Genomic DNA, 24,480 nt, shown 5'->3' on the forward strand with positions numbered 1-24,480 from the left:
TTTAAAAATCCAGGTAAAAAAGCAATCTATAGCTTCAGTGCAATCCCTATCAAGCTACCAATGGTATTTTTCAGAGAATTAGAACAAATAATTTCACAACTTGTAAGGAATTACAAAAAACCTCGAATGGCCAAAGCAATCCTGAAAAAGAAGAATGGAACCGGAAGAAACAACCTGCCTGACTTCAGGCTATACTACAAAGCAACAGTCATCAAGACAGTATCGTACTGGCACAAAGACAGAAACATAGATCATAGAAAGCCCAGAAATAAATCCACACACCTATGGACACTTTATCTTTGACAAAGGAGGCAAGAATATACAATGGAGAAAAGAAAATTTCTTTAACAAGTGGTGCTGGGAAAACTGGTCAACCACTTGTAAAAGAATGAAACTAGAACACTTTCTAACACCATACACAAAAATAAATTCAAAATGGATTAAAGATCTAAGTGTAAGAGCAGAAATTATAAAACTCCCAGAGGAAAACATAGGCAAAACACTCTCTGATGTAAATCATAGCAGGATCCTCCATGACCCACCTCCCACAGTAATGGAAATAAAAGAAAAAATAAACAAATGGGACCTAATTAAACTTAAAAGAGCTTTTACACAACAAATGAAACTATGAGCAAGGTGAAAAGACAGCCTTCAGAATGGGAGAAAATAATAGCAAATGAAGCAACCTGCAGCTCAATTCCAGAAAAATAAGCGACCCAATCAAAAAATGGGCCAAAGAACTAGACAGACATTTCTCCAAAGAAGACATACAGATGGCTAACACATGAAAACATGCTCAACATCACTCATTATCAGGGAAATGCAAATCAAAACCACAATGAGGTACTATCTCATGCCAGTCAGAATGGCTGCTATCCAAAAGTCTACAAGCAATAAATGCTGGCAAGGGTGTGGAGAAAAGGGAATCCTCTTACATTGTTGGTGGGAATGCAAACTAGTAGAGCCACTATGGAGAAGAGTGTAGAGATTCCTTAAAAAACTGGAAATAGAATTGCCATACGACCCAACAACCCCACTGCTGGGCATACACACCGAGGAAACCAGAATTGCAAGAGACAAGTGTACCCCAATGTTCATTGCAGCACTGTTTACAATAGCCAGGACATGGAAGCAACCTAGATGTCCATCAGCAGATGAATGGATAAGAAAGTTGTGGTATATATACACAATGGAATATTACTCAGCCATTAAAAAGAATGCATTTGAATCAGTTCTAATGAGGTGGATGAAACTGGAGCCTATTATACAGAGCCAAGTAAGTCAGAAAGAAAAACACCAATACAGTATATTAATGCATATATATGGAATTTAGAAAGATGGTAATGATGACCCTATATGCAAGATAGCAAAAGAGACACAGATGTAAATAATGGATTTTTGGATTCTGTGGCAGAAGGTGAGGGTAGGATGATTTGAGATAATAGCATTGAAACATGTATATTATCATATGTAAAATAGATTGCCGGTCCAGTTTCCATGCGTGAGACAGGGTGCTCAGGGCTGGTGCACTGGGATGACCCTGAGGGATGGGATGGGGAGGGAGGTGGGAGGGAAGGTCAGGATGGGGAACACATGTACACCTAAGGCTGAGTCATGTGAATGTATGGCAAAAACCACCACAATATTGTAATTAGCCTCCAATTAAAATTTTAAGAACTCTGTGTAACAAAATACCCTGCATATGCTAAGTGAAAGTAACCAGCTTGACTAGGAAAATACTGCATGATATCTCTCGTACAAGGAATCTAAAAAATATGAGGAACTACTGAATATAACAAAAAAGAAACAGACTCACAGATATAGAGAATAAATTAGTAGTTACCAGTAGAAATGACCCAGATAACCACGATGGTTTGATCACTCACTTAAGAGTCAGACATCCTGGAGTATGAAGTAAAGTGGGCCTTAGGAAGCATCACCACCAACAAAGCTAGTGGAGGTGATGGAATTCTAGCTGAGCTATTTCAAATCCTAAAAGATGATGCAGTTAAAGTGAAGCACTCAATATGCCAGCAAATTTGGAAAACTCAGCAGTGGCCACAGAACTGGAAAGTTCAGTTTTTATTCCAATCCCAAAGAAGGGCAATGCCAAGGAATGTTCAAACTACTGCACAACTGCATTCATTTCACGATACCATAGTGATGCTCAAAATTCTCCAAGCAAGGCTTCAAAAGTATGCGACCCGAGAACTTCCAGATGTAAAAAGAGGATTTAAAAAAGGGAGAGGAATCAGAGATCAAATTGCCAATATCTCATGGATCATAGAAAAAGCAAGGGAATTCCAGACAAACATATGCTTCATTGACTACACTAAAGCCTTTGACTGTGTGGATAATAACAAACTGTGGAAAATTCTTAAAGAGATAGGAATACCAGACCACCTTGCCTGTCTCCTGAGAAACCTGTATGAAGGTCAAGAAGCAACAGTTAGAACTGGACACATAACAACAGACTGGTTCAAAACTGGGAAAGGAGTATGTCAAGGCTGTATATTGTGATCCTGCTTATTTAACTTATATGCAGAGTACATCATGTGAAATGCTGGGCTGGATGAAGCACAGGCTAGAATCAAAACTGCTGGGAGAAATATCAATAACCTTAGATATGCAGATGACACCACCACCATCTTTATGGCAGAAAGTGAAGAACAAGAGCCTCTTGATGAAGGTGAAAGAGGAAAGTGAAAGAGCAGTCTTAAAACTTAATATTCAAAAAACTATGATCACCTTGTCCCATCACTTCGTGGCAAATAGATGGGGAAACAATGGAAACAGAGACATTATTTCCTTGGGCTCCAAAATCACTTTGGACAGTGACTGCAGCCATGAAACTAAAAGACTCTTGCTCCTTGGAAGAAAAGCTATGACGATCCTAGACAGCTAATGTATTAAAAAGCAGAAACATCCCTTTGCTGACAAAGGTCCATATAGTTAAAGCTATGGTTTTTCCAGTAGTCACGTATGGATGTGAGAGTTGGACCATAAAGAAGCCTGAGCTTCGAAGAATTGGTGCTTTTGAACTGTGATGTTGGAGAAGTCTCTTGTTAGTCCCTTGGACTGCAAGGAGATCAAGCCAATCAATCCTAAAATAAATCAACCCTGAAAATTCATTGAAAGGACTGATGCTGAAGCTGGAACTCCAATATTTTGGCCACCTGATGCAAAGAACTGACTCTGGAAAAGCGGTGATGTTGGAAAAGACAGAGGTCAGGAGGATAAGGGGATGAGAGAGGACAAGATGGTTGGATGACATCACTGACTCAATGGACAGAAGTTTGAGCAAGCTCCAGGAGATGGTGAAGGACGGGGAAGCCTGCCATGCCGCAGTCCATAGGGTTGCAAAGAGTCTGAGTTGACTTAGCGACTTAACAACAACAACAATGCTCAAATCCATTTGGATCTCCAAATTAAACTGGAGTTTCACCTTGTTATCTTGAAGGTCTTCCCTGAAGGTAGTCTAAACCGACACAGTTGTGGTTCCAGGCTCTCCACTTGGCCAGCTGGACAGAAAACCCAAAGTTGCAGAAACCAGTTAACAAACAAGCAGGAGCGAATGACTTACCCTAAGTCCACAAGCGTCCGCCGGGGCTGCATTCAGTAGTTTTAGGACGTCAGCCGGAACCGTCTCTCCTAAACTCTCAGCTCTGCTTGCTGGCGTCCTCCTCACACAAGTGGCTCTGCCTTTACGGAAGCGAGATAGCAACCAAGCACCATAAGCTGACGTCACGTCTGCTTCCACGCGTGCAAGCAGACCTCATCTCGCAACTGCTCCCAACGGAAATACAGCTTCTCTTCCCCGGAAGTCGAGCAGGACGCCCAGTCCTGACTTCTGATTGGCCACTCTCTCAGTCTTGAGCCAATCATGGTGGCCAGGGTGGATGGAACATGCTCACTGGCCAGGTGAAGGTCACGTGACCATCCTCTCTAGGAGACTTGCTAACTGTTCGCCCTGAGTCTGGGTGGGAAATTGTGTGATTCCGTGAGCGGAGGTCGGAATCCAGTTCCTGTGTTCTCTGTTTCCTGGGATGTACCTGCTAGCATCCTCTTCCCATACCTAGCCCTCCTGTTTATAAAAGAATTCCTGATTCATCTTCTCCCTTCCCAAGCTCCATTTCACCCACTCACACCACAAAGGAGCAAGACCACCTGTTTGAAGACACGGTGGGGGTTGCCGCCCAGCCCCCACACTTGCTCTTTGTGTCCTTTTACACAGATTCATTCAGTCAACAAACTTCCACTGAGCCCCTGCTACACGCTGGAATAGGTTTGCAGGACCGTTAGTTCTGAGTACTAGGCGCCACCCAGGGGCCTCCCAAAGGGATCCAGTTTTTGTCTGAGGAAGCGTCTGGAGGTGAGCTTCATGTCCCACTCTGCCACCCACTGTGTCGTCTTGAGGAAGTGTTCCCCCTCTCGGGCCTCTCCTTTCTTATCTGCAAAATGAGGCGCTAGGGAAAATGAGGCTCCTGGAACCCCCTCAACTCTGACATACTGTGGTTGGGTCTTAAAACCTGTTTCTCCAGCTGTGAGTCAGCCTGTGAGCTCTATGGACAGTGACGATACTCCAGGAAAGGGCTGGGCTGAGATGAGTCCAAGATCACACAGCTGTATACCTAAATCCCTCTCCCTCTCAGCTGGTAGGGGCACCAGGGCAGAGGAGGATCAGGACTTCCTGTGCCTGTGAGGAGCCTGGCTCTAGGTCCCCATGGGGTTGCCTGTTGCTGCTCCAGAAAAAATCTCTTCTGGGGCATTTGTGATTCCCAAGCCCTCCCACTGAAGGTCAACTTTGGGGCTCTGAAAGGAAGTAGAGGGAGGACACAGGAGGGGAGGAGAGGGTGAGTTGGAAGTCCCATGCAGCCTGTCCCCCATCCACCTCCCCTTCCTCCCCCACCCCCTTCCTCCCTTTCTCTGTCACAGATTAAATCGGTCATGGCTTCTTGAAATAGAGACTCTTGGTGTGTTGGTGGAGGAACCTTTGTGAAGCAGGCTCAGTGGGGAGAACATTTTCTTCTGGAGGAGTCTAGTTTCTCTTCACTCTGAATATTTGGGGACTTGAATTAACTACGCTGGTCAGTCTGTCACTTTTTGTCAGTTCACTTCATTAATCCATCTATTTCCTTTAATTTAGCTCATCCGTTTTTTTTTTTTTTTTCCAAATAAGGAAGACATTGGAAAACAGAGAACCTAAGAACAGAAACTGGATTAGCTGTCCTTCCAAAAGACAGGAGCAGCAGCTGGTAAGACATGTGAGTGAGTGAGTGAATGAGTGAAGTCGCTCAGTTGTGTCTGATTCTTTACGACCCCATGGACTATAGCCTACTAGCTCCTCTGTCCATGGGATTTTCCAGGCAAGAATACTGGAGTGGGTTGCCATTTCCTTCTCCAGGAGACCTTCCCGACCCAGGATTGAACCCAGGCCTCCCACATTGTACACAGATGCTTTACCATCTGAGCCACCAGGGAAATCTTCCACCTTTTGGGGCCACATAGTCACTCACCGCTGCTTCTCTTTGTGCAGCACTAGGTCCTCCCCTCTTTAAGTCTGTTGGTTTCTCTCCAGTTCCACTGCCAGAACCCTGATTTAAAAGTCTATCCTTTGTCCTCAGAAAACTGAAGTGGCCTTCTAGTGTTTCTCCCCACATCCACTCTCCTGTTCTCCTCACTATAGCCAGGGTGACTTATTAAAAATTGAAAATGTACTCAGTGGTTTTCCACTGCTCATGAGATAAACGTCAAAACCTTAAGCCTGGAGTGGAGCCAGATTATGATCCATCCACATTCGGTGCCCTTTGCTGCGGTGTCCCTCTTTTTGGGGATTATACAGCCCTGTCCCTTGTCTGTCATTGCAAAGGGGCTGATGAACAGGGGGAGAAATGTGAGCACACACTTAAGAACCAGTGTGTAGGCCTGAACAGTGGTGTGGGCTCAGCACCAGCCTTCTTTTTAAATCACTGGAGAGTGGAGCCGGCGGCGGCGGCGGCGGCGGCGGCGGCGGCAGCGGCGGGTGACCAGCCGACCGTGTGCCGGATGGGACAGGACGAGGCTGCGGCGATGCTGCCGCCTGCGTAAGGAGCGCCGAGGAAGCCGCGGCCCTTGAGGGCCCAGAAAGCGCGGAGGAGCTGCGGGCTGGGGTCGGTGGCTTCGGGTGTCCGCCGGGCCATGGTGGCCGCGGGAGGTGGTTGGCGCGGCAGTGCTGCGGCCCGGGGCGGTGCGGGGCCGGGACAGTCGCGGCGCTGACGCCCGCAGGGCCCAGCCGCAGATATGAAGCGGAGCCGCTGCCGCGATCGACCGCAGCCGCCGCCGCTCGGCAGCCGGCCGGGAGGATGGGGCTCAGCGGGCGGCGGAGCTGCCCCAGTCCCAGCCCCTGCCCCTGCGCCGGCGAGCGCCGCCCGGGAGGCAGCGACTGAAGGAGCGGACCGGGCCCGCGGGGCCCGAAGTCAGGGAGCAGGATGTGATAACTGGACGTAGTCCCCTGCTCTTCAGGAAGTTTAGTAATCCTGACATATTTTCATCCGCTGGAAAAGCTAAACTTCAACGACAACTTAGTCAGGATGACTGTAAGTTATGGAGAGGAAGCCTGGCCAGTTCTTTGTCAGGTAAGCAGCTGCTCCCCTTGTCCGGCAGTGCACACAGCAGTGTGGGACAGGTGACTTGGCAGTCTTCAGGAGAAGTGTCCAACCTGGTGCGGATGAGGAATCAGTCCCTCGGACAGTCTGCGCCTTCCCTTACCGCTGGCTTGAAGGAGCTGAGCCTAACAAGAAGAGGCAGCTTTGACAAATAGATTCAAGGGATTAGATCTGACAGACCGAGTGCCTGAAGAACTATGGAAAGAGGTTTGAGACATTGTACAGGAAGCAGTGATCAAGAAAAGTGACCATCAAGCAGTGACCATCCCCAAGAAAAAGAAATGCAAAAAGGCAAAATGGTTGTCTGAGGAGGCCTTACAAGTTGCTGAGAAAAGAAGAGAAGTGAAAGGCAAAGGAGAAAAGGAAGAACCTTGCTATTCTTTGGAACTCTGCATTCAAATGGGTATATCTTTCCTTTTCTATTGTTAGTTCTAATCCTGTTATCTTAAAATGTATATTGTGGGAGTGGGTCTGGTAAGACCCTTACAACCTTGAGACATTCTTTTGATTTACTGTAATAACCAATTGAAAAAGTATATAGCTCCCTTGCTAAGACTAGCAGGGGTGGGGGGGGGCACTCTCTGTCCCCCTTCTGATGTCTATGTCAGAAGCTTTCTCTCTCCCTTTTAATGCTTTAATAAAACTCTGCTACACACACACACACAAAAAAAAAAGAACCAGTGTGTAGCTCACCTCTTCTTTTTCTTTTTCTCTGGCAAAGATGATAAGTATATAGACTGCTCTGTCAGCCCAAGGCGAGAGGGAAAATGACATGGAGCAGAGCCATGTGAGCATATGTACATATATCATGTGGTATGTAGTGTGCATTATCTAGCATGTAGTATGTACTATACATTAAGCATGTAGTGTGTACTATGCAGCATGTAGTATGTAGCATATATATACAGCACGGGTTCTTTGGTCTGGGTGAAGGCTAGTTCTCTGACTGCTGCTTTTCTTACATTCGTAAATTCCCATGGTTTCTATAGAAAGCACTGCATTTGGTATTTTTCTTTCTTCAGGTCAGTTGTTGTTCAGTCACTAAGTCATGTCCAGCTCTTTGCAAACTCATAGACTGAAGCACACCAGGCCCTGTCCATCACCATCTCCTGGAGCTTGCTCAAACTCATGTCCATTGAGTTGGTGATGCCATCCAACCATCTCATCCTCTGTTGCCCCCTTTTCCTCCCACCTTCAATCTTTCCCAGCATCAGGCTCTTTTCCAATGAGTGGGGTCTTCACATCCAGTGGCCAAAGTATTGGAGCTTCAGCATCAGTCCTTCCAATGAATATTCAGGGTTGAATTCCTTTAGGATAGACTCGTTTGATCTCATTTGATCCAGGGGACTCTCAAGAGTCGTCTGTAGCACCACAGTTTGAAAGCATCAAATCTTCGGTGTTCAGCCTTCTTTATGGTCCAACTCCCACATCTGTACATGACTACTGGAAAAACCATAGCTTTGACTAGATGAACCTTTGTCAGCAAACTGATGTCTTTGCTTTCTAGTATACTGTCTAGTTAATACAGCTTAGCTGTGTTGTGTTAAATCCCAGTTGTTTAGGGTTTCTTGAGGGCAGGCCTCATTATGAAGAATAAAATGCTGTTGGGCCTACTTCAGGACAGTTTCTTTCTCCCCTGCTAGAAGTGGAGCACACTGTCTCCTTTTTCAGTGCAAGAACCAAGTAGAATTCTGAAGGTAAGACTCAGAAAGCTGGGGGGAACCCTCATCATACTGGGCCTCCCCAAAGATTTTAAGTCTCAGACCGGCTGCACTGAGCCTCCAGCATCTGTTGATTGTAATTCAGGTTTCCTCCTTGGTGTCCATGTGCATTTCTGCTCCGGTGCATCAGAGCCCACCTGTCTGTCTCTGAGACCCCAGGCCTGGTGTTGGCCTTCTGACCTACCTCACTTTTCTGATGGCTCTCACAGAGCCATTATTAAAATTACTGATTTTTGGTTTAGTTTTTCACTTGTTAGAATGGCAGCTTCCAAACTCTTCACATGCCGAACCAGAAACCAAAAGGCTGAATTATCCTTTTTATCCCTTTATTTCCCTGTGAAAGCTTTGCTTTTTTCAATGATTATTAATAAAATCATCTCTCATTTCATTCTTAATTCCCAGTTATTTGTTATACTATGATTTGTCTAACTATTCTTCCTTTGATAGAAATTTGATGATGTCCAGCTTCACTATTTATCATAGACACTGCTGCAGTAAGATTCATGTAAAGAATTTATTACACTGATAGCTAACTGCTCAGTTTGTCTTGCTTTCTCTTAGATAGCAAGCAATTTTTAACATTTCTTTTGTGGGGATTATATGCTCTATAGTGAAGTTAATGCTATTCTTGGATAAAGACTCTTATGAAGAAATTGGACTTCAAGGCTGTCCATCTCAGTATTCTGGGAGAAAGAAATCATGAAATTTAAGAAGTATTATGCTCACTCTGGTCTTCTGAGGTGTTACTAGTGGTAAATAATCCACCTGCCAAGGCAAGAGACACAGGTTCAATCCCTGGGTGGGGGAGATCCAATGACATAGGAAGTGGCAACCCTCTCCAGTATTCTTGCCTAGAGAATCCCACGGACAGAGGAGCCTGGTGAGCCAAAGAATCAGACACGACTGAGTGACTAAACACACATGCACATGCTCACTCCATCACTTTTTAACAAACTAGTAACATTTTTAAATAAAAAATACTTTATGCATCATAATACAATCTCTGAACAACTCACCCTGAACTCAGGCTTATGGGGTGGAGCATATGTGACAGTTAAGGGATAGGACAGGCTGTAAGCTAAATTTAAATGCCTCTGTTCTTTTTGCTCAGGAAAAGTATCACTTTCTTTTGCCTTTAAAACTTCTGACTCCAGGGGTGTCAGAGGATATCACTGTTGCACTTGCTGCTCTTCCACCGCAAAGCTGCCAGTTACAAAGCTTGTAGAATTGAACATGGTGCAGTAGACATCTGGGTTTTGGGTCAGATATTCAAAGCAATGAACCCAAGAGAGGGATTGACAAAATTTGATTCTCAATGGAGAATATCCTTTGACTTCCCCAGGACTCCATGATTACTGAAAAAACTCGCTCATGATTCTGGAGATATGGTTCTGCTGAGGACGTCTGGCTTGAACATCAGTAGTTAAGGCTTTCATGTCCACGGGTGGTTTAAAGTTGACCTCCTGATGACCTCTGCTGTTGGTCACTGACCATGGGAAATTAAGAATTTAAAACAGCACAATGCTGGAAATGCTGATTGTAGAAAGTTTGATGGAAGAATTTATTAAAATATTTATTCATTTGGGCGTGTTGGGTCTTAGTTGCGGCATGCAGAATCTTTCATTGTGGCGTGTGGGCTTCTCTACTTGTGGCAGTCAGATTCTAGAGTATGAACTCTGTTGCCCCATGACATAAAGGATCTTAGTTCCCAGGCCAGGGATGGAACCCATGTTCTCTGCATTGGAAGGCACATTCTTAGCTGATGGACCACCAGGGAAGTCCCTGGAACAATTTTTACTATCCATAAAATTTACAAAACTCTGATCTTTAAAAGAAAAAAAAGTACTCTTTTTCCACAGTGTGTGTTTACAGATGAAATTTCTATCCCTCTATTTTAAAAATAGTTTCTATTTATCTGATGAATTTATCTTTTAATCAGGATTCTAGGAAGTGTGAAAGAATATCATTCTCCTTCAAAGAAAAGCAGCCATAGAAATTTGATTTTGACTGGGGTTCTTTGATATTAAGCTGCATGAGCAATTTATTTTGGAAATTAATCTTTTGTTGGTTGCATCATTTGGAAATATTTTCTTCCACTCTGTAGATTGTCTTTTCATTGTATTTATGGTTTCCTTTGCAAAAGCATTTAATTAGGTCCTATTTATTTTTATTTCCATTACTCTAGGAGACAGATCCAAGATCTCTCTGCGATTTGTCAGTGTTTTTTCTGCTGATTCTCCTCTAGGAGTTTTATAGTACCCAGCCTTACATTTAGGTCTTTAATCCACTTTTGAGTTTCTTTGTATATGGTGTTAGAGAACATTCTAATTTCATTCTTTTACATGAACCTATTCACTTTTCCCAGCACCACTTATTGAAGAGACTTTTCTCCATTGTACCCTTGTCTCCTTTGTTGTAGATTGACTGTGTGTTCTCAGTCATGTCTCTTTGCAGCCCCATGGACCATAAAAGGGCTTATTTCTGGACTTTAATGCTGTTCCGTCTATCAGTACTTCTGCTTCTGTGCCAGTACCATACTGTTTTGAATACTGTAGCTCTGTAGCATGGTCTGAAGTCAGGGAGCCTGATTGCTCCAGCTCCATTCTTTCCATCTACTTGTATGGTTGTCAGTTTCTTTCATCAGCATCTTAGTTTTTGGAATATGGGCCTTTTGTCTCCTCTTAGGTTTATTCCAAGGTATTTTATTCTATTTGATGCAATGGTAAATGTGAAAGTTTCCTTAATTTCTTTGATATTCCATTGGTGGTTTATGTCTCAAAATGCAACAGATTTCTGTGTATTAATTTTGTATCCAGCAACTTTGCCGAGTTAATTAACAAGCTTCAGTAGTTTTCTGTGAGTGTCTTTAGGATTTTCTCCATACAGCATCATGTCCTCTATAAAATGGTATTTCTGTGGCAAGTGCAGACAGGAGAGGGGAGCAAGGCCAGGCTAGTATGTTGGGGTGGTCCCTGGAATGGAGCAGGGCTTTCACAGGACACTTTTCTTCCTCTCTCCTTTTCTCAACCCCCTCTTGGTTCCTGGTTGAGGGGGTAACAGTCAGTTGGCAGGGGCAGGCTGGAATGGCTGTGACATTTCTGCAGTCCAGTGCTTTGGTCAAGTCACAGACTGTCAACCCTTCCTGGTGGGAGCTTTCAAAGACAAAGCATGGGGCCGGGAGGCAGGGGAGGAGGTAGGCTGGAGGGGGTGTAAGAGGTCCCTCAGGTAAATGTGCCCAAACTGATGATGGACACAGCCCTAGCAATCACAGTACTGAAATCCTTCCAAGCTGAGTGAAAACCAAACATGCTCTAACCTCACTATCAGGAGCTAAAGGGATACCACTTGGGGTTTTGAACTTCATCCCTTGAAACACCCTTTGAAAGCAAGTTGCACACAAACTGCTTGGCAGGCCTGAATTCTGCTTTCCATCAGAAGATGCAAGTGTCACTCAGACCCCAGCAGCCTGGCCCCTGCAGGGCAGCCCTCTTGGTGCAGCCAGGAGCTGAGCACATATCTTGGTTCCTGACACGGCAGTCATCCAGGAATACGATTTGCTCACAGAACAGGTCAGACCCCATATCACACTCTACCTGCAAAAAGCAAGGGAAGCGCTTTCTATAACAAGTCAGCAAACGGACCACAGGGACTGGTCCCTGGAGAAGCTTAAGGTGTAAGGTGGGTGAGGCCAGGGTGGGCAGCAGATCCTGAGTGTCCCCTCTGGGGGACAGCTCCTGGGAGCCCATGAGCTACACTCGGCACTCGGGCAAGACCTCCGAGGCTCACAGTGCACTGAGCTGGGGAAGCCCTGGTCGAGGGTGGTCCCAATCTCTCGAATCCTACCGACTGACAGGCAGATGTCAAATTCCCTCTAACTGTCCAAATCAGCAATTTATCATCACATGCTGGTGCAGTGTTAAACAAAAACTTCAAAAGACACTGACTCTTGCAAAGCCCTGGGGCCTGGCTGCCTTTAATGACGTTTGTGATCCTTCATGAAGAAAAAAAAGCAGCTGATATTGCAAATTCTAACAACCAGTAGCAGCACACAGATAATAGTTTTATTATGAATTTAAAAACCTAAACATTTCATAAGGATTGGGAAGCCTGCCCACAGAGCCGTCCTGCTGCATTTCCAACTCCCCATATCCACACCTCACTGCACACACCCCAATGACGCACAACCTGCAGTACAGAGAATGTCCTTTATTTGTACTATTGGTAGAAAACTGGGTTTTAGATTTCAAAATCTGTATTACAAAATTACCAGCAGCAGTTTTGAGCATTTCAACAATGCTGATGAACTCTACTTTGCTGAAACAAACAAGGCAGGACCTGTCCAAGGTGGACTGTTACACGTCCCGAGGTGCTGAGGCCATCCTGCTCAGGACCCATTTGCAACGGTGTCTTCTTCCATCTCCTCTTCACCATCATCAGTTGGGCCTAGAAAACACACAAAGCCAGAAGTCACACCTAGATTAGAGCATGTGTGGGCATCCACCCACGACACTGCTGTTACCTGCCAGATCCTAGACCAGGTGCAGACGCCTGACAGCGGCCTCAGCCTAGAGGAACTTAGGTCCAGGGACCACCTATCTTTCGCAGGCCCTGGAAGAATGGTCAGCTTCTAGGGAATGGGTCACAAAGCTGCTTCATAAAAGTCAACTCTATGCTTGCTGTTCTAACCCACTCTGGTCAACTCATGTTTTATCAAGATAAGCAGCTTATACTTTAGGTTTTGTTCTTGCCACAACGATGGGCAAAGAAACTGCGAGCATTCCAAAGAAAGACGGGAGACGATACCTACTACATGATGTGGATAGTCAGCCAGTGATTCTGTCTAAATTATGTTTCCAGTTAGACCCAAACGTTACATTTCTAGACACAAAACTAAAGAAAGTGAGAATGTCACTGGGAACTGCTGTTCAGACGCCTGGGAGTGAGAATGTCACCAGGAACTGCTGTTCAGACACCTGGGCCTACTGAAACCTAGAGAACCAAGAACAATTCCCACCTTCCTCTCCTCAAGGCGCCCAACATGTGTTCAGACGACACTGAAAAGCCCCACGTGAGTCCAGGCCCACCTAACATGCTCAAGGGGAGGCACAGTAACTGAGGAGTTCTGCCACACTGCAGCCAAAGTGAGCCACGTGACACAGCCTCCTCCCTGCCTGTCACCAGCCCCGTGGAGGTCTTGGCAGCCTGTGCTGTTCTCAGGATCACAGGTCCCTCATTTCATGGCCTACAGGGCCCTCTGTGGCTGGACTCAGAGCTCTCCCTGCCAGCATCTTTCACCCTTTCCCCCCAACAGGCCCTGGACCTTGGCTCACAGTCCTCCTTCAGGCCCAGGGTGCAAGGCTCTCTCACCACAGAGTGCTCCTTCCCCTGAGAATACCATTCTGCTCTGTCTAGGTCACAGGTTCTCAAATACTTTAGTTTTAGCACCCAAAGAATTTTTCTTCAAGTAGATTACTTTTTATCAATACTATGTTGGAAACTGAAAGCATTTAAAAAAAAACTAATTCCTTAATAAACCTAGTACTATTAATGTTTGCATTTTTATAAAATACAGTATCAATATTTTCTAAAATAAAAATATATAGTGAGAAAGTTGGTGCAGTTTCCTACTTTTGCCCATCTCTGCAATGGCTGCCCAGTAGTAGACGGCCCCTTGCTCTGCCTTCACCATTCTACTCACTAAAATATGTTGTTCTGACTAAAGGGTGTGAAGAAAGCCAGGCCCACAAAGACATGCAGTGAGAAAACGGAGGAGTATCTTAACAGCCTGTGCAGGCAGTGATGGGTATTTTTTTGATACTGTGCCAAAACTTGACAAAAGTGTTAGTTTTTCGCTTTTGTTCTTTTGGTCTCCCCACTTAGCTTGTAGGATCTTGGTTCCCTGACCAGGGATCAAACCTGGGCAATGAAAGCTGAGTCTTTCACTGGGTCACCAGGAATTTCCCAAAGTGGTATTTTCTTAAAGGTTAGATTGCAAATGTTGGCCCATTTCTTCACATCAAACGATGTGTCCCCGGGGTGATATCCAGGAACACCAACGATCCTCACTGCTTCACAAAGGACCTCATTGGGTGCACGGCAGCTCAGAATGACACCTAGTATCATTGGCCCTGTGAACCCATGCACCTGGGCTGAGGCACCAGCAACTCTACCTGCCATTGCTCTGGCACTATCAGGCACAAATGGTTACACGTAAAAAGCAAATAATGCCTCGGTGTTTGTAAGTTTTCCTCATGGAGCCCCAGGGGCCCAAGGACCACACAGTGAAAACTGCTGCTCTAATGAATGTCTTACTCACTTCTAGCTTCAGTTCAAACATTATTTCCTCAAGGGAATTTGCCCTGAGCCACTGGTCTAGACAGAGCCCCCAGTTACATTCATGTCACACTTTTAACATGCACCGTCTGTAGCAGTTTTCACTTTACACCCCAGTCAGTGTCCATCATGCTGCCCAACACAGAGCTGGTGTTCACAATCAGAACAGCTTACACCTGGTGCTCAGGGCCTAGGAAGCCCCTTACTTAAGTCCTTCCAACAACCTTCTTAGGTCACCACTACTACTATTTGGTTAAAGATGAGCAAACAGATTTAAGATCAAGTGGGGTTAAGAAATTCATCCAAGGACAAAGCTGGTGAAGCTACGCTCTGAGCCTCAGTCTGTCTGGCTCCAGAGCCCATGCTCTCCACTGCTAAGTGGGCCCACATGGACAGGGGTCAAAGGCATCATGGTCACCCCCACTGTTCGCTTTCACTCCATGGCTATGAACTAACACTTGTCTTAAGTTTGACAAAAACCCCAGAGTCCTAGGACATAAGCTTCTTTATCAAATGATTTCTTTTCAAAGAGCATTTAAAGGCATTTTGTGTAGATTATAATGTAAGGAGGCACTATTTGAGCATCCTTGGATCGTAGCATCTAAAGCAATTTGCGATCATTAATTAGGAGTGTATCATTAATCTGGAAAGGAAGACAGAAAGTGGTTCCTGACCCGCTCTGCGTTCTCTGCCAGGTATCTGACCAGACTGCAGCAAGCCCTTCAGCCGCTCCACTTCAGCCAAAGTTGACGCATTTGCTATAGCGTTCTGGACACCAGGAAACAAGAGAGATGGACAGTTATTTTCATCCAGTTAACAGAAAACACTCACAGAAACTCATGCCATCTTTCTGAATTGGAATATTAAATAGTCTCTCTCGCAGGAAGAATTTTGCTGGCACAGTGAAATCAACCCCAAAACCAAATTATGAAGTTCCCAAATTGGTAAAAAGCTGCAGACCCTCTTATAGGAGAACAAATAATCAGTGCATGTGCCCTAAAATTCTGGTTAATTGGAATTATGCCACTGGATGATTTAGGAGGCAGTATTAGCAAATTAGGATTTTTCATTAAGCAGGATCCTTCAGGCAGCAAGTCCTTCAAAGTAAAAATCAAGACAGCAAGCAAAGGTAACTAACTGTTCAGATAAATGCATCCTGAGAAAATGAGAAGACCAGAGTTGCCTCCACTTTGACTGGCTCATATAATTAATTCAAGTCAAAATCTGGTTAAATAATATCTTTAAGCTAGTTTTTCCTTACACAGAAATATAGCTGGATTCTAACAACTGGGAGAAACCTGTGGTTTCTAACTCATTACTTGAGTCAATACATGATTGAACAGCTCACTCCAGTCTGAGAACCCTGATTCGTGCTCACCTTGATGGCTTCCACGTCCCCTGGGGATGGCCCACCTTTCTTTTTGTCAGTCGGCAAACCAGCACCTGGATTGAAACTTGGGCGGGGAGGGAAGAACAAAATGTCAAATCCACACTGACAGAAATTGCTTCTCTTTTACTTTCAAAAGCTTTGAAAGTAATTCAACCAGTGTAGTATCTTATCTTTGTTAACAAACTGATACAAGAAACTCTCTCCTTCAGAAACACCACCCAGTTCATCTTGCCACAGAGGAAGAGGGTGCAGTACTATCATGGCAGACTGAATACTGGAGCATCCGCTCTCATCTGGTAGAAATCTCACGTGATATGGGGGCCACAGTGGGCCACGGATCATCACTGTGCCAATTTTAGGACTGTATTAGTCACAGGTGTTTCATTTCATTTCGCAAGAGGCAAAATGCCAGACAGATAATGTTTCTGAAGGTGAAGTGGAGTGAAGTTGGATATCCGGATCTTACGTTTTGCTTCTCCTGGCAATATCCTTTGCAAGTTGTGCACCCCGTTTGCCCTTGAACATTTTCTCTGCTTCCTGACGCTCCTACAGCGACACCACACACAGAGTTAATGGAAATAGGAATACCACGTGCATTTAGATGCATTCCTCAGAAAACATGGAAGAAAACTCTCCTGGAATACTCTGGGCTGGTAAAATACCACAGAGCCCATTTCAAAATAAGAGATACAGCAGTCCCCTGCTGTGAAGGTTCCTAGAGAGAGCAGAGCCCCCTCTCCAAGTTTCCAGGAGGGGCTCTCTGGGAAATAAGATTAAAAAATCCCTAACAAAGGGAGAATCATCCTGACAATTACAGCTAGTGCTAAGTGAACAACATGAAGCTCCCCAAGAGCATGTATCTAGGCAGGCTGTCTACTGTGACAAAGCCCATGGTGGCTCTGAAGCCAGGCCACCTCTGGAATGACCAGCCCCACACACACACCTTAACTCTTAAGTCCCACCATAAACACTGCTATGGAAAATAAATCAACTTAACACTCTCCGTCCCCGCTCCCCGCATTCTTATTACAAACTAATAATAAAAGTCAGTAACAAAAGTATAAAGGAAAAGCACCAACCAATAACAACTTACAACGGAGAAACACTTACTTTTAGTTTCACTTTCTGGAAATCCAGTACTCTGACTTGTGGAACTTTATAAATCACATAGAGTCTGTAATGCTTCTTATTGGTTACAGGGTTCCTTAGGATACTACAAGAAAAGGAACAGTTTGATGCCAGTCTTGTTCCTAGCATAGCATTCAAGAGGTCTATTTTAATAAAGTCTAATGTCCAGGAAGTAAGGAAAAGTTCACTATTCTTCACATTTCAATGTCATAAGAACTTAATGCTAAGGAAATTTTAATAGAGCCCAAAGAAAACATTTTCAATATTTGTTTTTTTAAACATACTTTTTACTATAACTTTACCATCAAGGCCAGCAATGGTGTTATTTTAAAAGACTTTATTGTCACTACCACAAATAGTTTCCATACCTCAGATAAGTCAGTGACTTGAGAGATGCCAGAGGGTCCAGATCACCCTGTGAAATAACAGCCACAGGTAAGAACACAAACACCACAGCTCACCATGATCCCATGACATGCTGACACCTCTGCAGTAAGGACACACCTTGTCTTTCATACATTAATTTGTCTTTCCTGCCCCAGCACCCAGCACAGCCCTAGCACATAACAGACGCTTGGTATATTTCTACTGAATAACTGCTTCATAAATTTGAACTTCTTAATATCCCAGACACAAGAACTTCTGTCTCAACAGCAGAAGAGACGAAAAGAAAAAATATCATTTCCTGTATCAACTTCAAAAGAGCTATTGAGTAATGATAGAAAAAAAAAAGCAATGTGAAAAGTGATGTATCTCCAGGGAAAGTTATTCATACAGGGAACCTGGTGTGAGGTGGTTCTTCCTGCTGCTGCCTGGGAGCAATGTGGGCATGTCATCTTTGTCACCTTTATTCTAGGTTCCCCTAAATCTCTTCAAATACATTTTCCAAAGACAAGGACTATAGTTATAAGCTGGGGGGGGGGGGGGGGGGGAAGGAAAAAAAAAAAAAAATATATATATATATATAGGAAGAACACAAATTAGTTTTTCAATCTTCCCAAACTGTCCTATAAAATACAGTGCAACAAGGATAGGAAAACCAAAAAGATATGGTCAACAGCTACAGCCAAACCAGATGAAAATGTATTCTGGCAAGAACCTGAACTTGGGACCAGTAAGGACCAACTATTGAGAGAGCTGTAAGACTTGCACAGTGACGACACCACACAGGAAGAAGCGGGGAAAAGGCAAAGAGGGCAACAGGCACCCAGCCTAAGAACAGCAGCCAAAGACGGGCATGTTCCAAGCACAAGCACAGCAGGTGTGTGACGAGGCCTGGAGGGCCTCCTGAAACAGCCCCACCTGAACGAGCAACTGCCAGAGCAGACCTAAACTGAATGGGGCAGCACCAAAAGGGACAATGAGGAAAAGCACAAGTAACACGGGAGGGGAACAGAGCCACAAGCTCAGAGAGCTGCCACTCTTCATGATGACACTGGAGGGAGTGCTGATGCTTGCAACTACAGTACCATCACTAAAGGAGATCTACAGAACAATCTGAAAAGAACAGCAAGCGCAGCACCACTGAAGGAGATCTACAGAACAATGTGAAATGAAGCAAAGACAGACAAATGTTGCAGGACCTCACTTTTATGTGAAATCTCAAAAAACCGAACTCATAGCAACAGAGTTGAATGGTGGTTACCAGAGGCTGGGAGGTGGAGGAAAAGGGGGGTGAAGCTGCTGATTAAAGAGGATAAACTTTCAGTTATAAATAAATTCTGGAGATTTAATATACAACGTGGTGACTACCATTAAAAATAACATAAGGTGTACCCAGTATGATAAAAAAAAACAGAACTCAAGTGTTCTCACTGCACACACACATAGATGATTACATGAAGAGGTGGGTGTCAGGGTACAGATATCAAATTTCATATTATACACCTTAAATATTTATAATCTTCATTTGTCCATCATATCTCAATAAAGCTGCAAAAAACAAAAGAAAGAATGGTAACTTGATGCACACAGACCCACACACAGACTGTGCACGACACAGTGATGTCTCGATGCGGGGGTGGTGAGATGCGTACGGTGCTGTTTCATTCAGGAGGTAAAGGTTAAGGTTAACTTTACACTTGGATGCTAATTCCCAGTATGCTAAGAAAATAAAGAGTCTATTTAATAATCAGTTAATTTCTAAACTATCAGAAGAAGTAGAATACCAAAAAGAGAGAGAGCAATAAGGGAGAGGAAAAAAATTTGCAGATGGATGGGGCAAGTGAAAAGATTCTAGATAAGAGAGAAGATAAACTCAAATATACTGGTATTACATTAAACATAAACAGACTATTCCATTTAAAAGACAGACTTTAGACTGGATTTTTAAAAAGGATCCTATCAAATTCTGTTCTCAAGACAGATTTAAAATATAAGTGCAGAGGAAAAAAATCAAATTTTGGATGGAAAACAATGATCACACAAATACTAACTGAAAGAAAGCTTGTTTTGTTATACTGCAGTGGATAAAATAGACACCAAGGTAAAATTATTGTTATTTTATAATAAAATATAAATGATAAAAGGTTCATCAGTAAGATACATAAAAATCTGGATATATCAAATGAAGTAACCTGAAAATATATACGAGTAAAACCAACAGAACTCCAGGGAAATCCACTACCACACAATTTTAATATGCCTCTTTCAGTACTGAGAGGACAGCCTTCATCTTTGCAAACAGCTTTAAGCACAACTATAGCACACAGAATCTACTGCCCCAATATTCCACACATTCTGCATGGATGCACATTTGGGGTTAAATACCTAATGGAGTATAGAAAGGACACGCCCTCAGATTGGGGGCTTTCTGTCTTTTGGAGCCAAGCACTCCTTTGGAAATCTGAAGGACACTCAGGGACCTCGTCCCTCAGGAAACGAACAGTCAGGGAGCAAGGAAGGGAGGGGTCAAGGGCACAACAACCTAAAATCAAGTCACTCCATAAGAATGTCAACATCCAGTATTTAAGTGAAAAATTTAGGTTACAAAAACAATATATAGCCTAAGCTCAACACTGTTAAAAATTATACATACAGAGTAGAAATTTAAAAAGCAGAAGCAGATCAAAATAGTCATATCTAAATAGAGAAAATGAAACTTGCCCCTTATCTTAAAAGAACACCAGTCTCAAATGATTGTTGATTTAAATGTGGAGTAAAACAATAATCTCTTGAATAAAACTCCCCAACAAAATTTAATGTATGTCACATATGTAATTTTCTAGTACTGACATTAAAACAGAAGAAACTAGTTTTAATAATATATTGTTTTACTTATTTTCCAAAATATTACAATTTTAATGTCAATATAAAAAATTATTGATAGTGTATAATATTTTTCTTTTGCACCAAGTCTCTGGAATCTGTAGTGTTTTTTATACTTCTAGTATATCTTAATTTAAAGTAACCACTTGTGGCTGGTGGCTAGCATACTGGACACAGAAATTCTAGCAAAAAGATGGGTAAGTCTCTTTAGAAGCTGAACAGAACTCAAAGCACCAACGATGACAGACCCGTGACACAGATTATGCTGGAATTAGGAACTGCTCCATCAAGCCCCCAGGAGAGTCCAAAGGTGAGTGAGCGAGAGTGGAAGATAATGTGCAACACACAACCAAAAAAAGCCCATGTCCTAATAATGAAGAAAAAGAAAAAAGGTGATGAGATAATCTTCTGGACTCTCCAAGTTTTCTATTAAAGGCAGGCAGTGCCTTTAATTCCCCCCTGTAAATACACTTTCCCCATTTGACTTACCAGTTCCACAAGACTGTTATTGGTGAGAATGAGTTCTGTCAGACAGGGCAGAGCCTGATCAAGCCCCTCACCTATACGGCTAAAAGGAAAAGACAAAATCTTAATAAAAGTGAAAATGCAGTAAGCTAAAAACTTGACCTAAGCACTTGCCCAGAGGACTTCTAAGTGGGAAGAACCTCAGAGATCCTCCTTCCAACACTATCTGACAGAAGGAAAACAAAGAGGAGGCGTGTCTAAGGTCACACAAGCAGGATGATTTGAGAACCCACGCCTCCTGAATGCTGCTGTGGCCTCTTCCCGCCACCATACTAGCCCCAAGACAAGGAGAAAGTAGTGTGGACACAAACAACCTCACTCATCTCAGGACCTATGAGCAGGAAGCACAGAAATACACATGCTTCTGTGGTCATAGCTCAGAAGCACAGGATACACAATAACCAAACCACAGTCAACAGTTTAGGAGAAATGTGCCTATTTAAAAAAAGCAGCTTACCACCCAGAACTTCTTAAAGACCCTATCAACACACCTTCAATAACTTTTTTCCAACAAAATTTACAGAGATGATGTGTGTGTGCGCACGTTTGCTCAGTCATGTCCGACTCTTTGGGACCTTAAGGACTATAGCCTGCCAGCCTCCTCTGTCCATGTGATTTCCCAGCAAGAATACTGGAGTGGGTTGCCATTTCCTCCTCCAGGGGATCATCCCAACTCAGGGATTGAACCCGTGTCTCCTGCACTGCAGGCAGATTCTTCACCACTGAGCCATCTGGAAAGCCCGCAGAGATGATGAAAGTGGGTAAAAAAATAAAATCCTAGTTCTATAAACAATATTCTACATATCAGCTGCAGTTAAAGAAAAACAAATGCCAGAGGATTTGAGGTAAAATGAGATACTCAGTTAAAACTATAACTGCTGAATTTTATGTATCTCCTTAATATGACCCCTCTGATAATTATAATTATTTTAGAAATGAGCTAAAATGTGTACAAAGAAAAAAAAATTTTAAAAAAATGTGTACAAAGCACCAGATTTTTAATTTAAATTAGAAACTTACTATGAATATATAAATATATCCGGTTTCTGAATAGATGCAAATAAGACTTGACCAATGACAAATTAAACTCTGAATCTATGGGGAAAATGCTCACTTACCATTTAAGAAACAGGCAGGTAAAAGAATAGAAATCTAGTTTAACTGGCATATACACTGCAGTTTCTTCAGGGGACTCTGCAGCATCTGCTCTAGGGGGAAAAGCTACTTTCCACTAGTACATGCTTACCATATTCTATTGTTGTTCACTAATAATGTTTTCAGTCTTCTCAACAAAGGAAAACCATCCAGTTTCCTGATTTCATTGTCAGAAAAATCAATGGCATCAAATTGGTCTAAGGTGGCACCGAGATTTTCAATGACAGGAATTTTATACCCTGTAAAAAGGAGAAAAACCCAGACAAGTATTAATATAAATAAAAGGCGCCTTAAAACATTAGTAGCATTTAATGGTAACTTGACTCATAGCTTAACGTTCCTTCCCAAAGTGTTTATGTGGCACCTATGCAACCACCAGACCCTGCCAAGGTACTGGCACACAACACAAGGAAGAACAGTCACAAATCCCAGCTGCCGGGAAGCTTACGGTCCAGCAGCGGATCTGAGCAAGGTGATGGTGATGAGGGCCATAAGGATAACAGTACTTATCAGCAGGAACCAGCGGCTGACCATTTCAAGACTACTTACAAGTGCCTCACACTGCTCTAAAGCAAGGCCTCGGAGCTGGAGAAGCGACCTAACAGGGCTTCACACCGTGAGCGACTGTCAGCGTCCAAGCACTGTCCACACGGGGTGGACAACAGTAATCGACCTCGCCTGCACCCCACAGGCCAGATTCCTAGAACTCACTGGGATATCTGCTTAGTATCAAGACACTTCCCCCTTACTTCACCTCCCCCTGCTCAAACCCAGAGCTGAAAGTCAGTGGTTGATATACAACGGTAAGTCACCCTGCGGACAGCTCACTCAAACACCTCGATGCGTCCAAGACGGGCATAAAGACTGTGCCAGCTACTCGAAGAAGAAGTTAATGGAGCCAAGGAGCTGTAAGGGCTACAACAAAGGAAGCGCTGACTCAAACGAGAATCCTCAACGCTGGGCACACTTCGGACTCGGAGAGAAGGCAGACAATGAAGGCTGCCTGTTTACTCCCGAGTTCAACCTTTCTCTGAGAAACTCGATTTCAACAAAAACCAAAGTCCTGAGCTTTCATTGGACAAGAAAGCCAGCAGAAGGCAGAGCCCGCAGCCGGCGTTTCCCCCCGGGGGCGGATCTCACGCCAAGACCGATGGCCGTACCCGCAGAGAAGCCGCCCCTTAAGGACGCACGGTTCGGGGGCTTCCGCACCGCTTCCGCCGGCAGGCGGCAGCGCCGGCTACGCGCCCGCAGTCCGCTCCCAGAAACGCTCCGATAGAGGGTAAAAGACAGCAGAAGCCAACGCGAGGAAACGCCTGGGAAACGATAGCTTCCGGCCCGTACACCGCTCCCTCACTCCGCACCCCGTCCACTCCCTCACGACGTCCTGTTAGCTCCGCACGAGGGCCGCAAGCACCCGTGCGTTTATCCCCTACCCCGAAGCGGCTCAGACCGCCCGGCGGCCCGGCAGACGCCCGCTGTGCGACCGGAGCATCGAGATGGCCCCAGTGTGCAAGGAGGACCCGGGCTGAGCGCGCCTCGGAAGGGCCCAGGGAGGGCCCTCCGCCGACGACAGCGGGATCCAGTCCGGCACGGGGCGCTGGACGCAGGCTGACGGCCACGCTCCGGCGGTCCTAGCGCACGCGGCTGGGCTGGGCCAGGCCACCAGTCGGGTGGGGAGGCCGGACCGCCTGCCCGCACCCGACTCACCCCGCAGGTCCAGCTCTCGGTCCCGCACCGCGTTGGTGTACTGCGCCGCCTGCTCGATCAGCTCCGCCGTCAGCTTCACCATCCTGCAGCCTCCCGCCCGCCGCTCCTCCCGCTTGTTCCGCCGCACCGCCGTCCCGGCGTGCCCCGCGCGCGCCGCCAGGCAGCACCAATCGCCGTCCGCGTGCGCGCGCAGCAGGGCATCCAGGCTGTATCAATCGAAGAGCCACGCCCCCGGACTCGGGCTCCGCCTCCCCGGCTCGGGCTCCGACGTCTCGCGCGCTTTGCTGCACCTCTGGTTGTGTCTCCGTTCCTCTCGCGCATCCGGAGCGTTGTGTCCGCAAGCTAACAAAGTATGAAAACCCCCGAGGGTAACTTCCTCGCGCATCAGTGCACCGTGAGGTGAAAGGGAGGCTGTGACTGTCCTCGTGGGATCCAGCGATGGGTCCCGGATTTTGGCCCCCTGTACAGACTGGGGCTGGGTCACCCCTCACGGTCCAGTTTGCGGTTAGGCTTGTGCTCGCTGGCCAGTTGGGAGGAGGAAATGGCAACCACTCCAGTATTCCTGCCTGGAGAATCCCACGGACAGAGGAACCTGGCAGTCTACAGTCCA

General features: G+C 44.9%; 1 protein-coding gene and 2 long non-coding RNA genes across 4 annotated transcripts in view; 1 reads left to right on the forward strand and 2 right to left on the reverse strand.

The window, feature by feature from the left end:
* Positions 1-3,811, reverse strand: part of LOC139038659 (uncharacterized) — a 34,913-nt gene extending 31,102 nt beyond the window's left edge. The window contains exon 1 of the long non-coding RNA XR_011491693.1: positions 3,584-3,811. This is a non-coding gene — a long non-coding RNA (uncharacterized lncRNA). The remainder of the gene's footprint in view (positions 1-3,583) is intronic.
* A 282-nt stretch (positions 3,812-4,093) lies between these two features.
* Positions 4,094-12,651, forward strand: LOC110149420 (uncharacterized). Of its 2 annotated transcripts, XR_002317463.2 has the most exons (4): positions 4,094-4,372; positions 4,936-5,087; positions 5,180-5,255; positions 9,708-12,651. It is a non-coding gene; the product is annotated as an uncharacterized lncRNA (long non-coding RNA). The 2 variants fall into 2 exon arrangements; XR_002317461.2 differs by lacking the exon at positions 4,936-5,087.
* SNRPA1 (small nuclear ribonucleoprotein polypeptide A') lies at positions 12,557-24,000 on the reverse strand. Its single transcript, XM_020911829.2, has 9 exons — positions 23,871-24,000; positions 22,255-22,402; positions 20,973-21,051; positions 17,585-17,631; positions 17,199-17,301; positions 16,555-16,634; positions 16,077-16,152; positions 15,373-15,466; positions 12,557-12,808 (listed from the first exon to the last, which is right to left on the reverse strand). Exons 1-9 carry the CDS (start codon positions 23,950-23,952, stop codon positions 12,750-12,752), a joined length of 768 nt encoding a protein of 255 aa, XP_020767488.1. The 5' UTR covers positions 23,953-24,000; the 3' UTR covers positions 12,557-12,749.
* Positions 24,001-24,480: the final 480 nt, after the last annotated feature.

This window comes from Odocoileus virginianus, chromosome 16 (genome assembly GCF_023699985.2).
Source record: "Odocoileus virginianus isolate 20LAN1187 ecotype Illinois chromosome 16, Ovbor_1.2, whole genome shotgun sequence".
NCBI lineage: Eukaryota > Metazoa > Chordata > Mammalia > Artiodactyla > Cervidae > Odocoileus > Odocoileus virginianus.